Raw genomic sequence first — 17,573 nt, 5'->3', positions numbered from 1 at the left:
AATCCAGAATGTTTTCATAATGTAGTGACTGTACTTCAACTCTGGATAATCATAATTCGGAATAAGAACATGAATAGTAACATGTAATTCACTGTTGTAGCCATACAATGACTACATTTAATACAATGTGGGCAGTACAGCTAAATATACCTACTTTTTCAACACTATGTAAGAGAAGATTGCGATATATTTTGAGTAACTGCAGGATTTTTTTTCAGAATGAAATTTGTTTAACACGAAACCAGCACATTCACAATTTTCATTCTGCAAATGTGCTTCAGTTTGGCACTGATTATACAAGTACACATTGTTTTCTTTCATACTCATTGACAAATATCAAAGATAATTCTAGTTTGGACCTGTTTTTTTTAAGATTGTAGAATGGAAAACAGCTAATTCATTGTGACCCATATTTTTTCAACAGTAACTCAGAGTAAAACCATTGTTACCCAGAGTAATTATCGTTGGAAAATAAGATATCAGTGAAAAATTAAATATGAAAAAATGGTTTCCAAGATGCTTTCAAAAATTCAAATATATATGAATTATATTGACATGATTTTATCAACAACACAAAAACAAAACCGATTGTAAAATTCACACTTCATATATGCATTTTCACAGTGGAATGATCATGGAAACTTCAAACTTTTACATGGAAATCCACATCCTGCTATTACTAGTATATTCAGCTTCACAAGATAATTACCATACTGTTATATTTATGCACTTAATTTTTTCAGTTAGTGAAAAATAATTGAGACCAGAAACCAAAAATTAAATTTAAAATCAAGTTAAAATAAAATGATCAATTTTTATGAAGAGATGAAAAGTACCAGCAGCAATTTGGCAAACGGGTATGCCTTCCTCAGTACAAGGTCTATCATTCCACTCGCCCCTATCATTTTCTTTCCCAATTATGCGAACACAATCACCAGCCCCATCAGGTTGGCCATTGTATTTCCAGTTGGTAAAGTTCTGTTGAACAATAAGTCTTGCACACAGCAAATATTTATGAAAGGTGGCCTAATCGAATCCATTATTATATTCAGTATATTATTGCAGTATATAAGAAATGCATGAAAGGATGCACGAGTGAAAATGTGCACATCATTCTTGTAAAAATGTACTCACTTCGAATGTTACATGTAGAGAAAGTTCTTTGAATTTTTACCAAATAATTCTTCTAGTTTTTTTATGTTATATACAATGGCTACATTCAGAAAAATGTGGGCAGTAAAGCTAAATAGACTTACTTTTTTAATAATATGAGAGAAGATTGTGATAAATTTTGAATCATTGCAGAATTTTTTTTAAACTGAAAAGTTTTTTTTAATCATTATAATTTTGTTGTGTAATTGGGGTCTGAGCAGTGATATAGCATTCCGCATTATAGGAAAGAGTTCAGGAGCTGACTGGTTACCTAGAAGCATTGATTGTGTACTTTGGGGAAGTATCAAAACTCACATAGTCAAAATAATGTTGTAGGGTATGTGAAAGACTCAGTAATCTGTTTAACCAGCACAGAAGGAATGTTGAAGAAGATATGGGCAAGAACAGATAGCACTTGATAGTTGATACTAATACCAAGTTATACACAACATGAAGTCATTTAAGATTCAGGAAACCGCAAAACTGATTATATCATTGATTTCACTTAATGTAATCTACAGGAATGGCCATTAAAAATTAAGATGAAACTCAGTAATACAATCGTTTATAATCTCATTTGAAAAAAGAACTTTTTTGCATTTTGTTTTGTCAACAACATAATTATGTCTTTATTATAGAGCATTAGTGTTTTCAGCAATATTGAGCAGTATTTTGATGCATGAAATGACTTTGAACACAATGTAAAAGTAATGGTATGTAGTAAAAGCTTGTCAACTACAACTTTCTCAAAATTTTAAAAACCTACCCTAATGCTTCTAATTATTTGTATTTTCAATTATATATGAAAAAAATATTTTTGTCACATGGGAACTAATTCTACACCATGAAATGTACTGCTACCACTAATACATTTTCAATATTCTATGATACAAAAGTACAATCTTAACATTGAAGCTCGATAATATTATAGGTATAGTGCTAATTTACATTTTCTGCATTCCGAGTTCCATAGGTCTGATAAAAACATTTCAATAACACACACAATGTCATTTTTAGTTTACTATAGTAACCAAGACCAATTACCTACCCAATATTCTGTTACCACAAAAGACCGTATAACTAAACATAGAGATATATAAATGTGGTTCAACTTAAGAGCCATCCTCTACACAGCACAATGGATTGTGGCAAGATTATCATCACAATACAGTTTATATTTGAAGTATTTTTTTCTTTTATTCAGAAGGAATTAATCTAAAATTGGTTTAAAATGGAAATTGCTATATTTTTTTAGACTATCTATGATTGTTACCGAGAGTAATTCTTGTTGGAAAGTAAGATATCAGTAAAAAATTGAATATGAAAGAGGGTTCCTAAAATGCTTTCAAAAATTCAAATATATATAAATTATATTGACATGTTATCATCAATAACACAAAAACAAAACAGATTGTAAAATTCACACCTCATCATACATGCGTTTCCACAGTGAAAACATGGAAACTTTGAACTTTTACATAAAAATCCACATCCTATTATCACTATTATATTTAGCTTCACATGACAATCTTTATACTGTTATATTTATGCACTTAATTATTTCAATTAGTAAAAAATAATTGAGAACAAAAAACAAAAATTGAATTTAAAATCAAGTTAAAATCGAATAATCAATTTTTATAAAGAGATGAAAAATACCAGCATCAATTTGGCAAACGGGTCTGCCTGTCTCAGTACAAGGTCTATCATTCCATTCACCCCACGCATTATCATCATGTATCCCAATAATACGAACGCAATCCCCATCTGCATTAGGTTGGCCATTGTATTTCCAGTTGGTAAAGTTCTGTTGAACAATAAATCTTGCACCAACCAAATTTCCATGAAAGGTGGCCCAATCCATTATAGTATTCTTGGAAACTTACAGTATACAAGTACTGCATGAAGCACACAACATTTTTGTAAAAAGGTATATACTTCTATATACACTTAGAATGTTGCACCTAGAGGAAGTTCTTCAAATAATTACCACATAAATCTTTCAGGTTTTTATACCTGAAAGAACAGTTTTGTTTTTTCAGGAATACTAATCAATAAACATTTTATTTTTACATTAAATGATTGTGCTGACTGTATGTGTCTTTAGATTCTACACTGACTATTTTGCTAATAAACCTTGACTGATACACTTAGCACATCTTTGCTAGGAAATTACTAACTGAAATTTCTTTATCTGCAACTATAATCCCAAAGATGAACTAATGTCAATTATAACATAATTTCAGTATTGGACAGAGAAAACGACTTGACTCTAATGCAAACCATCAGAGATAGTTGAACTCATGTTGATGAGGAACAAAATTATTTAATTAAAAAATGTTAAAAATCCCTGGCCCATTGTAAAAATGCAACATGTTGATAGCAAATGTTGTTGAAATCAAATTAAAATTTTGAAGTTGGTGTTAGTGCACGGGAAGACCATCTCCTCTACTATCGTAAGTTTTGAAATGAGCTCATTTATCAGTTTTTTTTGTTATTTACAAAATCTACGATGACACTTGATTAATGGACATCATGTGTTGAGTAACTTGACTTCAGACTCAAACATTGAAAATATTTTGAAACTCAAACTCAGATAGTTCAGTACTGGTCATGATTTAGTTTAAGAAAATTGTATCCTAAGATGGCTATATTTTGAATGACTTGTTATGGAAATAATACGCCAACTGACCAGATACATGTACTACAGTGTTTTATAAAGTCATCAAAAATTTGGAATATGACGATCTAAAATCCAATGAAAAAATAAATCAAGCTGGAAATCTGCTCAACTATTGTAATAACATTGGCGTAGATTGAAAAAAAAGTTCAATTTTTAAAAAATTATTGAAACATGCAAGTGCTCAGGGATTCAATGAGAAACAGTCATACTAGCAGGACGTTGGCAAACTGGTAGATCCAGGTATGTACAAGGTTTGTCGGTCCATGCCCCCCATTTATTGTCGTCTGTTATCCCTATGATTCTCACACAATCTCCTTCATTATTGGGTTCATTGTCATTCTTCCAATTTGTAAAATTCTGTATCCAGTTTATGGAAAGGTGTCAAAATGGTAAAAAACAACCAGTATCAATTTTTCCTATCTACTCAATATCTGCACAAAATACAATGGACTCATATCTCCAGTTAAACCTGGACTCGTTGAGGAGCTTTGCATCCATCATGCTACTTTAATTGATATTAATAAAATAAGGTCTCCCATGATAATGAGTTAACCAGGATATTGAAATTAATCTTCAAAAAATGCATATGATTGAAACAAATGCAGCTATATATTAATGGCAATTGCATATGTTCATTATAATATAAATTGTGACAGGAATAATAAACCAACGTTTCATAATCTAGGAGGAGTTCCTCCCCAAGGAAGAATTTAAATAATTTTGAATTTTACCTTATTTCAGTGTGTCTATTTTTTACTTATTCAGTATTATTGTAATGCATGTACACGTATACATTATAAACTATTCAAAATGTTCGACAGTTAGAATACAAGTCGCACATATCACAAGCAAATGTTACCTCAAAGAATGAATAACAAACGCAAATAGAGTTAATATAAGTAGGTGGGGAATTGAGAGATAAAAAAAAAATGGACCGCGGGAGAAATGAAAAATATTTGTCAGTCTTCGAATCCTGTTAGTACATTTAAATAAACAAACAAGCCTATCAAGCAGTTCTGACATGCTCCCTGGTTTCTGAACCTCTATTTTTGATTCATCTTCTCCCACTTTGGCTCTGTTTCAATCATACATGCTTCCGTGAATTAAAAATACAGCAAAACTTTAGTGATATATCAAGCTCCTTAAGAAATTGATAGACTTTTTAGCTACTTCTTTCATCTTCAAATACTGAGATTTTGAAATTCATTGGACTGTGATTTTGAGGAGAAAACTGATTTTTCACAACAACTCCCTATCCCCTATCATTCACAACAACAATTTAGCAAAAAGAGTTCATTCCAATAATACCCACTTCAATTCGATGAAAGATATAGAAAATACCTATTTCGTGAAGCGTACATTTAACTTTATAAAAAAAAATTATGTGAATCACTCATGCATGTTATACATTTATGAAACAAGATTCCGAATGGGCTGATAAATTGAAAGTTGATAAAAATATAATTCAAGACATTTGATGGAAAATTAACCAACATTATGAGGTGAATACAGCTGTAAGATATTGCTATGGAAATGCTATACCACGATCGATGAATTTCCATTAATGATATGAAAATGGATGATAAATTTGATGTATAGTTTTTTATGTGGAGTAAGTATGAAAGACTTTCTTTCAATTGTTCTCTACATAAATTCAAAAGTATATTTTATTTCAAATTTACAATAATGAATGCATGTATGAGAACTCATTATGTTATGTGGATGTGGAAAAAATTAAGCATGGATTTCATTCCAAATGACACAACACACCGGCATTTCTTTTACAAATGTACAATTTTTCTCGGTCACATGGATCATCATTCCATGTATAAATCGGACTTGCATACATAGCTATGCAATCCTCATTAAATCCTGCATCATTAGGTTCTCCTGGCTGCCAATTTGTGAAATTCTAGAGCAGTACAGAGATAATTGAAATTTTATAATTCATTTTATATCCATATCCTATTTTAACTTACAATATGTAAATATCCTTGTGAGAGTTTTTCTTGAAAGCAAGTAATAAATAAATTTCGATAAAAATTTTGTATCACCTTCATTTTATATACTACTTCATATATATATGAGGTATATACCGGTATCGGTTTATTAGATGTGGGAAATGCAAATAGCTAAGTTGGAATCTGTTACTTTTTTTCTTCCATTGCATGAAATAGTTTTTTTTTACCTTGTCCTTCACATTTTTGAAAGATCCTGGTATCAATACCAATTATTACTCAAGAAAGAAATAGCCCCTGTTGCCTAATTGTATTAGCCTGTTGTAAATCATTATATTGGTAATGCTTTTTTCATTAAGCAAAAATATTGAATATATATTTAATCCAATAGAAGGTATAGCATTTGCAGCATTAAATTATCAATATAAATCTAGGTATGTGTCTCATACAAATTTTTTGTACAGTCAAGTAAATACATTTTGTGAGAATGTCAAACATAATATGGAGATATTGTAATCGAAACATGAAACATTTTGAATAGACTGACTTCTATTAATCTACTTTGGTTATCTGTGTAATTTACCTTAAGCCCTTTTACCTCTATATACACATAAAAGTTAATTAAAAAATTCTGATTTGAAAAAACAGGCTATAAACAAAATGTGATTAAAATCCAAAATTGCACTTTTATGGCGAAGCAATCTCAACAACTGTAAACTAATAACATGGAATGTGTAATACAATGCTCAACTCATTGAGCGAAACAGCGAGATAAAAATGGTGGTGTGTAGAATGTGGGCATGTATGTAATATCTACATGTATGCTCCAAGCTAAATGGAATGGAAATTCCCAGGACAAATTAACATAAATATATAGTAGTTTAAATATATTATTCTAGTTCATATATTAATAATAATACATATTATATAGCATTATATAGTAAAATTAGTGATAAATCCAACACTTACAAATGGTGTTCCATCAGTCCACTCAAATTGTTGATTGATAGTGAAGTCATTTCCTCCAGTCCAGGATTGAGCAACCAAATGTCCTGAAATTAATATGTTCATGAATGATATATCATCTAATATGAAACAGAAACTTGAAAGATAAGATTTAGTAATGAAAAAAGGAGAAGGATAGCATTCACATATTTATCCCCAGAGAGAGGGAAGATGATAAGGCTTAATTATAGCATAGGGCGAACCACAGCCTCTTGCCCGATTACCAGTCCATGCTGGGTATGCGATTAGTTAGACAGGTATCTGTTTCAGGCGTACAGACTTGATGGTGGAGGAGCTGTAACCAACCAGCAGTTACGTGAACCACCCCACGGCGGCGAGGAGTGCAGCAATCCTCTCTCACAAAATTATCCCACATGGGATTTGAATCTCGATAGCAAGCGTATTCCTAATGCTCAGCACGATGTACCAAAGTGCCAACCAGCTGATGATACACATGAATAAAACAGCAAATCATGGCATTGAGTTGTGTTACTAGTCTAAGTCTATTACAGCTTACGTGAATAAATAGAATATTGAATAATGTTAGAAAAAAATATGTACAATTATTACACCCAAGCTTAGAATAAAGTTCATTTTATCGATAATATTTTCCAAATTCATATGACAATTTTCCTGGTGAGAATAAAAATCAGTTAAAAAAAGAATACTAATAACCACAGTTGAGACTGGGCTCAACCGGCTTACCAACCATTTCGCCACCACTGACTGAGTAAACTACACATACCCTGCGAGTATTCACCTAAATGCATGCCAAATGCTGATGCATTTGCCCACATGAGTTTTCTTATTATCAGCTAGCCTCAGCGCTGAAATAAATTAAAATCCTTTTCTCACGGTTTGAAGATACTTGGATGTTCACATTATACCACCATTCATTTCCATCTTTCAAAAAGCTAAATGACAATATGTGAGTAAAATTTCCAATACTTTGCCCAAATTACCTGAAATAAATGATTGTTGTGCTGAATTGTGAATGCTACAAAGATGACCAGATCCTTGCTCAGGTTTATTGCAAAATTCTTCAGCTTTATACCAATCCATTTGAGTGTCACCAAATAAATAGCAGTAAGGTGGAAGCAAACGCCATCCCTTAGGACAATCGTAGTACACTAGCATAGAAAAATAGAAGCAAGATCGTGTGATTTTGTTGTTTTCTAAATGTTTACAACAAATCTTTGTGCAATAAATAATATACCATCTGCTGATACCAGTTAAACATATAAAATGTGACATGTTATCCACATGCTGGTGTTCTGCAGACTTCCAGTCAATCATTTAAAAATATTAAAATGTTATTCAATTTTGTATCATAGTTATATTTTTACTGCTTGATTCTTTGTATGATAATATGGAGTAATATAATGATACATACGAAATATAAGTAGCATACGAAAACATGATAAATCATTTAAATAGTATCTGTCTTTTAAATCAGCATTTCGATTCAGATCACAGCTGTTGTATAATATTGAATGTCCTGTGGAGGTAAAGTATATCCTAATAAATGCCAACGAGACATTGTTTGCTTCGGCTATACTTATCTTACTGTGAGTGTAAAATGGACACAAAGTAATCATAGGAGATCAATGTAACACCAAAGACAAGATGTTAGATTGTTACTGGTAACATTAGCTATGACAAATTGCATAAATACATTAGATAGAAATATACACCATTTACCTTCAGGTACTGTGATGCTTGATAATAATGTTCCTTCATGTACTTCACATATGAAAGCTTGTGGTGAATAACAAGTTACAATCTCCCAGTTGTTTGAACCTGATAGGAAATAATAAAATCAATTGTCTTAATTAAAATCTGGTATTGATGAATGTTGAATTGATAAAAAATAAACTAAAAAAAAAGAAAAAGAAAAAAAAATGGAATATTTTGAGGGTGATGAGCTTTAAACTATCACTATTTAGGCTATGGATTGGTGGACACTTATACATAGAAAGTTGCAATATTTTGAAACTTTATGGTTTGACTCTCTAACCCAGGGGTCACCAACGCGTTGCCCGCGGGTACCAAGTCGCCCGCGAAGACCATACGAGTCGCCCGCAGGTCTGTTCCAAACTAAGCTTAATAACGGCGCTTATAAGTAAGCTACATCAATTAAATTTTGTCCTGCTATTCTTGTATAAATCACACCCATATGGGAACTGGGAATGACACTATATTAATTATTGTAACCATCAACCTGATTTTTAGTTGACCTCGGTAATGTGACGGGTTAATTAACAATCTTCGAATTATGACATCACGCTGATATTAATTTCCACGAAACCGCACTTTTTCTTGTCCATTATTATATATATATTAATATATATATATATATATTTTACCACCATGAAAATAGCCTGCGTGTGTCTCATTAGTGGGGCAATTATAGCGACGGCAAGGCGAATAGATATTTTACATCTTGTCACGCAATCTACTGCGCTAACTATCCACTCACTCACTGGTCAGCGCAGTACAGGCAGAAAAAGTTCGCGATTCAAATCATACAGCAATCCTATTTTACGAGACCATTGTCTGGTTCCACCTATCTTTGTGAATCAACATTTTTGACATAAACTCAGGATAGGATGGGATTTACATATTTATTCCGAGGGAGAAGATAGTTGATAAGACGGCTTCCCCACGCAGAACGCACGCATTCTCGTCCGGTTACCATTTCATGTCGGGTCAGGGATTAGCTAGTTATTAGTTTTCGGAAGCATGGACTTGATGGCGAAGGGAGCCGTAACCAGCGGTTACCACCCAACGGCGGCGAGGAGTCCAGCATACCTCTTGCACATAACTATCCCCGCGTGGAATTCTAACCTGCGAACCTAACGTTCTTAACGCTTAGCACCATGGTCCACACTGCCGCGACTCACTCCAACAGGAACAAACACGGAACACGCCTCACTGACGAAAATCTGCAAGACTCGCTCATAGTCACAGTGTCAAGTTACACTTCGGAGTACATCACTCTGCAACATTTGATAGTACAACTGTTAAGTCCATTTTTTATATTAGACTTGTGCAGAGTGTTTGTAAATAATCCAGGTACATTGTGGTTTCCTAGGATATTATAGTAGTGATCACTTTAAAATCAATTTGGAAACATTCAGTTTTGAAATGGCAGTGTTATTGATAGAAATTTATTTGATACTTGTTATAATCGTTTGATTTCCTGAGGAATCCTAAAGTTTATCAGTGTCTCTACATGACTAAAAACCAGTAATTATCAATATTTGAAGCCTAATCGAGCAAACTGACTTTTAGAAGTGTACATTGAACTGGTAGCCCGCAGCTTGATCTGTACCCAGAAAGTAGCCCTCGGACTCGAAAAGGTTGGTGACCCCTGCTCTAATCAAACTATGCTCATAATTATCAACTCCATTCAATCTCACACATATACATTTCCATACTATACAGTGATATAACGAAATTAGCACTATGGCATTTTATATTTTTCCTTCTACTTATCTCACCCTTCCCTGTGTACACCATTCCACAGTCATCTTGTCCGCTGCGATGAGTTGGTTGATTGACATCCCATTGAGAGTACGTTATTACTTTTTGATCTGTCCATCTAAAATCATCATCATGACCAATGTCTGAAAAGATTATTAGTACTGTTTTATGGGGCTGATACCTAGCGTACTTTTGTGCATCACGACTATGTTATTTCTTGTTTAAAATTTTCGAATGTTTTTTTTTAATAATGAAGATGTGTTCTGTGGCAAAATGAAATATTTTAATAACCAGTAGATAACAATTTCAGGAATATATTCAGTTCTATTCAATGATAAATTAAAATGACATTGAAAAGTTATATTGGGGATAATAAATTATTAAATGTGGACTAGTCCATTTTCCAAGAACACGCCACAAAGTACATTGTCATGACAGTCAATTTATGTGAATTAGGGTTGTCATACACCATATTTATTCCTGACATCAAATACTCGAGTTTTCAGATATTGCGCATCCACGAATCGTATTTTTTCAAAGGTATATATGCCACATTCTAGCATTTTTGTGCAACACGGATTGCACTGTATCCAGATAATTGTGATGTCACATATGACCTGAATTGCCAGCATTTTGTAATCGGTATTTTGGTTGCACCGAGCTAGGGTTTAGTCATTAGTGCTCAAGATTAGGCAATTTTGCTCCTTTCGTTTTGTTCTGTATTTATTCTATTCTCACAAAAAAGCGACGACAGCTTGTGCCTTTGGAAACATCATGAATTTATACCACAATACTGTACAGCACAAGTGTTCTGGTTGCAAAATAAGTCAGTGTGGCTCGTTAAAATTTTATCAGGGATTTTTCCTTTCCAGATATGGTAACCCTAATGTAGATGGTTGTTAAAATTTAAATGAGAGTGGCCTGGTTGTTGCATAACAAAGATTATTTCATATCTTTCAGATAATTTGCAGTGAATATGGTCTTTAACACACAACAGGACAAATTTGAAATGCTGAGGAAATTGTATCAAAAGTAAGAAAATTGTTTTATGAAATAGCTTCAATTCCAGTACAATTCCAGTAAAAATTTTAGTATACGACGATGGCAGTTCTTCACCTAAACCTTTAATTTTGTTACCTGATATTCCAAGCCAAACAGCGACAATTCCTTCTTTGTTTAGAGTTGCTGCGAACGATGATATAAAAAATTGTTCCTCCGCTCTAAAATTAATAAAGAAAGGTTGTTTCATATCATATTTTCATAGCCATAGTGTTTAAGAAAATGTAAAAATGTCGTAACTTGGATTAGAATTGAAAATAAAAATAACATAACATTTGAAAAATAAATTATACATTTTAGAAAAGAATAATTTGGATGACTAATACACTCATTGTTATTCTTGCTTTCAGAATCTTCCCAAATGCAAAGCTCTGAAATGCATACATATAACAGTTTTACTTGGACTCAAGTGTAGATTGATTGATCTTTCAACAAAGAAATATTGAAATATTCTGGTAATTTGATAACGATTTTTAAGTATATCTACATGAGGACCACAAGATCTGTATGATGTGTGAGAATGCGAATTTGGATAAGTAGAACAAAATGCACTCATCCAATGGGTAATGTGATTTTGTGATAATAAATTGCATTGCAGTTTTTATCAATTTCAAGCCTACAATGGCAATTGTTCCTAAGACTTACAAACTGTTCAATCTCGACTTGTAAAAAAATTCTGGTCAATCAATATTGATCACTCAACAAATTTCCAGTTAATTGGTTATAAAAAAGCCATTGCAAAACATAGCATACGTTTGAATCTCAAGCAATCTTGCATTCTTTGCTTTGCAATAACTGTTCGCTTCAGTCCAAGTTAAAAAGAAGTTCGGATTTAGCACAATTTCATAACACTTTCCATATCCATAAGCCCATCCATCGGGACAGACCGCTGACAATAAAATTTATTATTTTAAAAATAATAGAAAAAACATACAAAAACAAGAAAAATAGATGAAGGAGGTTATATATAATTACTGGTACTTATTGTACCAAAAAGGTAGGCAATTCATGATAAAAAAAATATAAGATCTATACAAGCATATGATGAGAATGTATTTACATATGCTATTTATTATGTTATTCCTTTACCTAAATTGGCTGATCGCAAATGCTTAGAAATAAAAATGTAAAATATTTTGCTGTCATATTGTGCTGTTTTTCTCTGTCTTAAATATTTCAAAACCTAATTAAACATAATGATTCCGTTCATAATGAGGTGAAAAATTTGAGAATTGACATCTTACCTTTTAAGCCCTTTCTACAAATAAATGGCTTTGTGTTACCACACATAGCAACTTTCCACTGACCGTTGTTAACTATTGTTGATACAATGCATGTGCTTCCTTGATATCTGCAAAATTATCACACAAGATGTAAAAAAAAACTTAGAATAAAACTTAAAAAGATTAGTAACAGTATTGCAAGCACAAAGTGCAATGCTTCCATTTATGTTTGTGGATAGGAATATTAAATGGCTCAACCATACCGATTGGCGTCTGGCAATCAAGTTAATGGCTGTGGTTAGCCATGTCTTCAAATTATATTTTTTGCTTCTATATAAATAGAGTAATCTATCTTTCAAGAAATAAAAATTCCATTAAATAGCTAAGTGATCAGCATTGCGCATTTAACTATGATGGCATTCCATGTTCAAGATAGCGGGTTCCAACTTTCACCACCCCAATTGGGACATAATTAAATTGGCAATGCCAAATTTGATAGATAGCTTTTTATTCCTTAGTGGAAGTTCATTTAGAGCCTTATCAGAGCAAAAATGCTTCACATAAAGTTTTCTTTGTGCAGAAATACCGATTTATACCAAGCTTTGAAATATCAATATAAAGGGTATTCTCAAAAAAGCATCCAAATAAATAATGGCATTGATAGTCCCGTTGGATTACAGACGCTTCAGCCCACAGATATTCCAGATCAGGCGTTTTGTCCCACTATATTAAATTCTTATTTCGTTATTAGGAAAAGTTGGTCGAAACGTCTACATACCATCTTATTGGTGTAGAATATGGAATCATTATGTATTATTGAAAAACTCACAATTGATTTGGCTCATTTGTAGCCCAATTTTCATATGAACTTCCTGGTACAAAATTATCATGTCCATTGCTCCATTGCAATGTCCCAGGTATAACCTAGAAAGAAAGAAAAAAGTAGTTTTAATGAATGCATACAAACAATTATAAGGTATGTTTTCTCGTGGAAAGGTGTCCTCTTTCACAGGAAGAGTTATCTGTCATGTTTTTTGAATTTTTGCGCATATAAGGAGAGTGATCAAAGTATACCATATACTAAAGTTTCAAATAACATTAATTTTGAAAAATTTACACCAAATTTTCCAAATTCCACTGTCATGATATACTGTTGCAATACCATCCTAAATATTCCTGAACTAAATATTCTAGTGAGCTGTCTGTTCCTCAACAATGCGTTGTGACTTACTGAATCAGACAAACCAATCCATGTATCAACATTTCCAATTTTCATTAAATCCACTATTGCAATTTGTTCTTCTGCTGATAAAACTGCAGTGAGTTCTGCATTGTAGTTGTCTCGACATTCATCATTGGCCTGTTAAAATAATATATATATATGCAAATGATTATTTTAATTTAACATTACTTAATCGACAACTTCAAAAGACGAGAATATCGGTCGGAGACCGAAGACTTGCGGTTTCGATTCATGACTCTATAGTGACATCGCGTGTCCCATCACTAATTAATTAATAACTCGCTAATTATACGACATAATTCATCCAAAATCAATAGGCTTCTGGTCCGAGATATGATGAATGCACATGCAAAATTTGGAGCAGATTCAACCACGCCTTCGTGAGATATTGCGTGCATCTAACAGACAAACAGACAGACAGACAAACAGATAAATACCTATCAACATTACAAATCAAAGCATACAAAATTAATCCGGATTGAAAAATACCACATGATTTATTTTTGATAGATTCTGATAGTTGTTGATTAATGCTCAAGTTGGCCAATGTCCAAGAGTTCAATCAATCAATCAATCATTTATTTCGATACTCTGACATAAAAACAAAACAACACAAAAACTGGACAAACAAACAAAATGCAGAGATACCCGGCTATATACGTGTATACTTATATACAGTTTTATATACAATACACATTAATTAACTCAACTGATTACTTTGAATAGCTTTATGGATCAAAATATGATTTTTATACAGCTAGCATAATAATCCAGTTTAAAATGAGTAAATAGGTTTCGAGTAGAGATTTAGTGTTTCCAAATCTTAGTGAAATTATTAGTTAATGACTTAATTCACTTTAATTAATTTTCATAAAAAAATATATCTTTTAAATACCATTTTTACTAATAGAGAACATCATACTTACATCATGCCATTTTCTTTTTTGGTCCATGTATCTGTAGCAGTATGAACCATACTTGACAAATCCTTTGCTAGAATCACAATCCTCAACAATAGCTGTGCTTCTTTTACATACGTATTTCCTAGAATTGAGAATTGAAAGTAAATAAATAATTACAAACATACAACAGAGTTCAATAGCCAATGCCGGCCATGAGGGTTAAATGTATTTTTGTATTGAAACACAATTATTAGGATTCTATGGTACTGAAATAAACAGATTATTTTCTGTCATATAATTGACTCGCCTTTACATGTCAGATACAAAATCTTATTCTAGTCTTTGTCATAGTTGGTAGATGTTGGTAAAAGTTTGCATTTTAAAAACAGTATAAAACATTTGAACATCTAGGTAGCTGCACTACCATCGTGGCTCTAGTTCTTCACGAGTTCATTTTACCTTTCCCTCACTGAGGTAAGTATTTCCAAGAAAAGGACTATGTGCCTCCCCATCTCAAAAAGTTACAAAATTCACACACACTCACTCAAATAGGCAACATAAATGTATAACATATGCACTACATCATGATGCATAAACCAGTGTTGAATTTTATCTACCCAATTAAATCTCTATTTAGAAGACTACATTTAATTGTTCGTTTACTTTAAAAATAATTAACAAAATTAACCTTTTCTTGCTACAATCAGCATCTGCCCAATTCGCACCATCAGGACCTCCCGGTAAAGTCTGCAATTCGTCACTTACAACGACACAGTCTTCTTCTTGTAAATATGATGGTTCACCAGCTTTCCAATTGCTTTAAAAATGTATAATGAGAGGGAATTAATATAAAACCAGCCAGCATAACTTCTATGACTATTATAAGTGTTGCTATTTTTAATCATCATACTATCTTAGAGATTTGGGAGGTTTCCGATCAAACTTTTCAAATCAAATTTATTGATAGATCGCTATCATCAGTGAATATGCTCTTTTAAAACTATCAAAGAGGGTTGTGTTCTTAGAAGAGTAGTAATCACGCTTAAATCAATTGTCACCAATTTCATATATCTAGTCTATAGCACAGATTACAAAAAATTAATTAATCTTACTAAATTGTTGGGTTGGGAGCTGATTGATCAGTCCATTCAAAGTTTCCTTCTTGTTTGATATCATTCAGGCCTATCCACCACTTGTTACCTGATCCCGATATGAAATTATTGAAAACCCAATCCTAAGAATAAAGATTTTTTTAATATATATTTATTTTGTCAAATTCAATTTTCATGTCTTCACAACATATGAGTAAAAAATAGATAAACAAGAAGGTGTAACCACTTAAAAACCATAAATAAACTGAAAATTGGATGGTTTAGTTACTGGACTAAATTTCATAGAGCTTGAGTAATCTCTACACCCCAGCTTTAATTTTACAAAAACGTTCTCTATTTGTTCTTTTCAATGATTATCAGGACTACAGCAAAAACAATTGCAGAATCACTAAGATTACAAATCATGTGTGTACAATTTACTGGTCCAGATATAAAAGTGTACAAACTGAGAAAATAAAAATTGAGAGTAAGCTGAAGTTTCGTTCGTTGTCGATTAGTACAAATACAGTTATTCTGTTACCTATTTTATTCAATGTGTTTACATATTGCTTACCCGTTCCGTACCATCAGCATAGCTGACTAAATGAGCGCCTTCTTTCTGACAATAGGATTCAGCATCATTCCATCCGAGTAAACCAGAGGATACATAATAACAAAAATTATTATGAGTTATCCAGCCAGAAGGACAATCTGCCTGACATTCTTCTGCAACAATGAAAAATGTGAGAATAAAATAATGGCAGAAAAAGAAAAGTATCATATGGAACTTCGAAACATTCACCAACTGTCCCTTACTCACACATCCAAAACTTTTGGTTTGGCTTTTATTTGAGATGAATTTATTTTTATATTGCCATAATAGATTATATTTCCTAAGTACATTAAAATCAGAAAAGAGAGTACATAATTTATAGCATGATAGATTACTTTTTTAATGTACTTCATACTGGTATATTGCATGTTCGTGAAATTTCCACCAGAAAGCATATTTAAAAATCAGGTGGATCAATTTAAATGAAAGGGTGTTCAAATGAATCTATTCATCATATCTTTAATTACTGTAGTTTTAATCTGATTATTTTGCTTTATATATTTAACACCATAGACCATGGTTTGCTTTTCTAAAGTCCTGTTCAAAATGCCAGGAGACATGTAATAAACTAGCAAGCTTTGATAATAATTAAATTATGAAATCAATAATTCCCCATACCTGCAATTAATACCAAGAGTGTCACTGCAAGGTAGGAGCTCCACCGGGTTATCATATTTTTTTAAATAAAGCAAAATGTGTCCTGTGCAATTAAGTAAAACACAAAAGTAAAACATTGCATTTTCGATGGATATCCACTGAAATATTGTCTTGATCGTTGGTCAGTCAGAATGGATTTGTGGACATGGGTGACCGACATAGGCGTAGCCACTGTTTTAATTTTTTTAAGGCAATTTTGCGGCATTTGCAGTGATACATAAATTATTGCGCCGTTTTAACAACTTTTGCTCTATTCTTGAACGATGTACTAAAAACCTGACATTTCCTGGCTTACTATTAATAATCCTTTCTCCAAATGAACCAACCGATATTTGATGAAAATCCGCGCTTATATAATGTGGATAATATTTGACCATGAAGTAAGTCTGTAGGCTGGTAGAGACATATTGTTACCTGCTTTTATCCAGCCTTTTTCGGAGCAAAAGATAAGTAATCGTCGTATTACGTCAAAATACAACAAAAATGGCCCTCCTCCAAATT

The 17,573-nt window shown here is 32.4% G+C and overlaps 1 protein-coding gene across 2 annotated transcripts in view; it reads right to left on the bottom strand.

Moving 5' to 3' along the window:
• The window catches only part of LOC120344668 (uncharacterized), a 50,891-nt gene extending 33,763 nt beyond the window's left edge, over positions 1 to 17,128 (bottom strand). Inside the window, exons 1-15 of one of the 2 annotated variants that reach the window (XM_078112886.1) lie at positions 17,034 to 17,128; positions 16,377 to 16,528; positions 15,824 to 15,945; positions 15,400 to 15,528; positions 14,736 to 14,853; positions 13,798 to 13,926; positions 13,396 to 13,490; positions 12,588 to 12,694; positions 12,097 to 12,232; positions 11,422 to 11,504; positions 10,302 to 10,427; positions 8,500 to 8,598; positions 7,761 to 7,928; positions 6,763 to 6,845; positions 5,606 to 5,747 (exon numbers count right to left, since the gene is read on the bottom strand). In XM_078112886.1, coding sequence (XP_077969012.1) covers positions 5,606 to 5,747; positions 6,763 to 6,845; positions 7,761 to 7,928; positions 8,500 to 8,598; positions 10,302 to 10,427; positions 11,422 to 11,504; positions 12,097 to 12,232; positions 12,588 to 12,694; positions 13,396 to 13,490; positions 13,798 to 13,926; positions 14,736 to 14,853; positions 15,400 to 15,528; positions 15,824 to 15,945; positions 16,377 to 16,528; positions 17,034 to 17,088 — 1,744 coding nt within the window. In that variant the 5' untranslated portion in view covers positions 17,089 to 17,128. The remainder of the gene's footprint in view (positions 1 to 5,605; positions 5,748 to 6,762; positions 6,846 to 7,760; positions 7,929 to 8,499; positions 8,599 to 10,301; positions 10,428 to 11,421; positions 11,505 to 12,096; positions 12,233 to 12,587; positions 12,695 to 13,395; positions 13,491 to 13,797; positions 13,927 to 14,735; positions 14,854 to 15,399; positions 15,529 to 15,823; positions 15,946 to 16,376; positions 16,529 to 17,033) is intronic. The other variant, XM_039413966.2, reaches the window with a different exon arrangement.
• Positions 17,129 to 17,573: the final 445 nt, after the last annotated feature.

The sequence above is a fragment of the Styela clava genome, chromosome 5 (assembly GCF_964204865.1).
Source record: "Styela clava chromosome 5, kaStyClav1.hap1.2, whole genome shotgun sequence".
NCBI lineage: Eukaryota > Metazoa > Chordata > Ascidiacea > Stolidobranchia > Styelidae > Styela > Styela clava.
The sequence above is the reverse complement of the archived record's forward strand: the minus strand, read 5'-3'. Positions and strand labels throughout refer to the sequence as shown.